General features: G+C 40.5%; 1 protein-coding gene across 1 annotated transcript; it reads left to right on the top strand.

The window, feature by feature from the left end:
• Window positions 1-8: 8 nt before the first annotated feature.
• On the top strand, window positions 9-726 carry LOC104292939 (sorting nexin-18-like; the record flags this gene model as incomplete). The annotated part of the gene is made up of 1 exon (XM_009892372.1): window positions 9-726. A coding segment is annotated over one exon (718 nt), but the record flags the coding sequence as incomplete, so codon positions are not given.
• Window positions 727-3,722: the final 2,996 nt, after the last annotated feature.

The raw sequence follows: 3,722 nt of genomic DNA, 5'->3' as shown, positions 1-3,722 counted from the left end.
GCGCCCCCCGCCACCCTGGCAACGGTGGCCCCCGCCGCTACAAGCACTTTGACTGGCTCTACGGGCGGCTGGCCGAGAAGTTCCCTGTCATCTCTGTGCCCCACTTGCCGGAGAAGCAGGCCACTGGCCGCTTCGAGGAGGACTTCATCTCCAAACGTCGCAAAGGTCTGGCCTGGTGGATGGACCACATGTGCAGCCACCCTGTGCTGGCTCAGTGCGATGCCTTCCAGCACTTCCTCACCTGTCCCAGCACGGATGAGAAGGCCTGGAAACAAGGCAAGCGTAAGGCTGAGAAGGATGAGATGGTGGGTGCAAACTTTTTCCTGACCATCAGTGTCCCCACTGGCCCTGGGGCCGGCCTGGACTTGCAGGAGGTGGAAAGCCAGGTGGATGGCTTCAAAGCCTTCATGAAGAAGATGGATGAGAGCGCCCTGCAGCTTAATCACACAGCCAATGAGTTTGCCCGCAAACAAGTCACTGGTTTCAAGAAGGAATACCAGAAGGTGGGGCACTCCTTTAAGTGCCTTAGTCAGGCATTTGAGCTGGACCAGCACGCCTTTTCGGCTGGCCTCAACCAAGCCATAGCCTTCACTGCAGAAGCCTATGATGCCATTGGGGACCTCTTTGCAGATCAGCCCCGGCAGGACCTAGATGCTGTGATGGATTTGTTAGCGCTGTATCAGGGGCATTTGGCCAACTTTCCAGACATTATCCACGTCCAGAAAGGTAACACCCTTACGTGTTTTCTAAAATGAAGTTTTATGTATCAGTGGTATGCACGCAGATATAGAGACAAAGGGCTAAATTTGCTCTGCATCCAGCTTGCTGGCCTTGGGTTAAATCTTTCAGTGTTTACTCAGGTAAACTGTTGCTAAAAATACAAAAACCCCATCAGTGACAATTTTCATTCTGTGCCAAAGGTCTAGACATTGTTGGGAATTTTATTGGTCAGAGTTTTGGCTGTGTATCTCTGAAAGAAACCACATCTGCCTAAACTGCTGATACATTAAAGATTAATGGGCTTGTTTACAAACCATGGAGATCAAGTGATATGAAAACATCTATTACTCTGATGTATGTTAAGTATCTTAAATCTCTGATCTAGTAGATAGTAAATATGAAGTAATCTAGAGATACTCCGATTGACCACCTTGTTTGAGGTACGTGTAGTGGTGTGTGCATTTTGCAGTGTCAGACATTCAGATGAGATGTTTAAAGCTGCTGGGGTTTGTCAGTTTGGCCATGCATTAAACTCTCTTGGTGCCTTTGTAAGGATGATGGTCTGCCATGATGTTCTTAGTTGGAGTTGTTCATCCTTTGCCCTTATGATCATAAAAAGATTTTGCTCACTTGTTATCCTTTTGTCATCTTTCTAGCTGAAACAACACTTCTGAGGTTCAGGTTGCTGTTTGTATGGCACTTTATGATCCATTGGAGAGAAACTCCAAAAATGAAAGAATCATCTGCTATATAACTAGTGACACTTGCTCAGATAAATAGAAGTTTGTAGCATTATATATGTGTAGATGATTTCCCAGCTGTGATGTTAATACTATTCATATATTCTTCACCATTATGAGACTAGCCTGTTGTTCATTCTTTTTGATGTTATATATGATCAGGGATGTGTGGGGATTAGAGCTGTAAAAGAGACTAAGAAAACATCACATATGCTGTACAGAAATGGGTGCGTGTAACAGTTATCCAAGAAAATGAGTGAGCTTCTTTATTGAAAATTATTTTGGAGATTAATAAGTGGTGTTCTGCACCCCAAAAGGCAGAGCTTGAATTGTCACCCATGGTGAATCAGTCTTTTGTGCCCTTACGTGACATTTCCAAGGTTTTTGCATCTGGAATAGTACCTTGAGTTTTACAATAAAAGAGTTGAAAGAGTTTTTTCAACAGATCAAAAAGGCAAGCTTTTGGGAGGTATGCATTATTGCTGGGAAAAAATGAGGAGGCAGAGTTGGTACAAAGTGTGCAATTTGTTGTTATTTTAAAAAGTAAGCTTTTCATTAAAATTACATGCATCAAAGTCAGATTTCCATTCTGTCAAATTTTGAAAACTGAGTGGAACTTAAATAATCAATATTATTTTGAAGAGAAAAGAGAAATGGGCAATCCTTAGAGGGGTTGTTCTGTTAGCTGCTGTGACATTGTGTTCTGATAACAACTTTGAAGTATTTTAAATTTAGAGAGAAGGATGACCTTGATAATGCCTCGTGTTTGGGAGTAGGGGATTTTAAAGTGAGTTATCAACTAATAATAGGATTATTTGTAAGCTTCCGGGAAAAAAAAAAAAACAAACCCAAAGGGAAAGATTTTTATAAGGTGGAATAAAACAGCAGATGATATATACTATTTAAATACTATATCCTCAAGCTTTAAGACTATATAGAGTTCTTCACTGTAATATTTTGGGAGAGTGTACTTTGAGGAGAGGATTGGGAATAATAAGATACGTGCTTGACTCAATCCATATTTCCTTCAACTTGCATGTCTCTGTTTCCTTTATAGTTCTGTTTAAATTTGCACTTATTGGTTAGGTTTACCATTCTGAACCAGAGAAAGTTCATCTAAATGAGCTTCCACTAGAGCAGTGCATGAGCATGATGCATTTAGAGCTGATTTTGTGCCAGAACACTGTCCTGGAACTGGTTGGAGATGTTAATGCTTAAGCACCTCTGGGCTAACAGTGCCTTCAACGCAATATTATCCCTGGTACATACTTGCCATCAGAAAATGGCATGGGCTTTGAGATATTGGTCTCTTGAGTGTCCATGTTCATCACAGGAATAGGATTAGAGCCAGGTTACATGTTTGTTGTTGTTGTCATTTCCTTTACAAAATAGGCAAATCGGAAGAAACCTGAGAGGAAGATGTTTTTTACCCCCAGTATATTGCTGGTTTATTATTTTTAAGGGTTACTTGTAACAAGGTATAACTTTTCAGTTCCTTATTGTAAACTTCAGATGGAAATATGAACTGTTTGATGTTCTTACAACATAAGAGCTTTCTTTTAAATTTACTAACTGGGATAGTTGTCAGTATTTGAGAATTATTGTCTGTATAGACCAAACAAAAATCAGTTGGTGATAGTAGATCATCTGAAAAATAGAGTTGATGCATCTTTCTTTTAGTATTTTATTTTCAAGTGCACAACTGCACAACTTCTTCATGCAGTAAAATGACCCCAAAGTGCCCTTAGAAATGGTAGAAACAGCAGGCTGATTGACATATTGCTTACATGGCCATGACTTTAAAACGATGAACTCTGAAGTTAGGAATACTTCTCCATTTTTCTTCTACATAGTGCAAATGTATTGTACACTTGGGATAAAAACCAAAGCCTTTTCTAGACTCCATTTCTATATTACCCTAGACCTGAGAAGGACCAAAAAATAAAGGCTGCTATGCCCCAAACGTACCTATATCTGTGGGTAGAATATTAGACTGCCTTGTCCTGTTATGGGTTTGCTCTACTGCAAATAGTTGAATAGCTGCTTAATGTGATTTGGCAGTGTATTTTGTGGTATGCACTGAGAAGTCTGCATGTCTGGGGTTTTTGAATAATTTCTGCAGTTTTTCTTCTGCAAAAAGAAGGCCAGAGAATCTCTGAGCCAGAGACAAAAATTTCCCTCCATTCAGGCTTTATCTTTTCTCCTAGAATTATGAACCAAAGCCATGTAAGCCCCACTATTGCTTTGTCTGCGTATCAGCAG

Source organism: Charadrius vociferus, unplaced genomic scaffold (assembly GCF_000708025.1).
Source record: "Charadrius vociferus isolate BGI_N301 unplaced genomic scaffold, ASM70802v2 scaffold1369, whole genome shotgun sequence".
Classification (NCBI taxonomy): Eukaryota; Metazoa; Chordata; class Aves; order Charadriiformes; family Charadriidae; genus Charadrius; species Charadrius vociferus.
The sequence above is the reverse complement of the archived record's forward strand: the minus strand, read 5'-3'. Positions and strand labels throughout refer to the sequence as shown.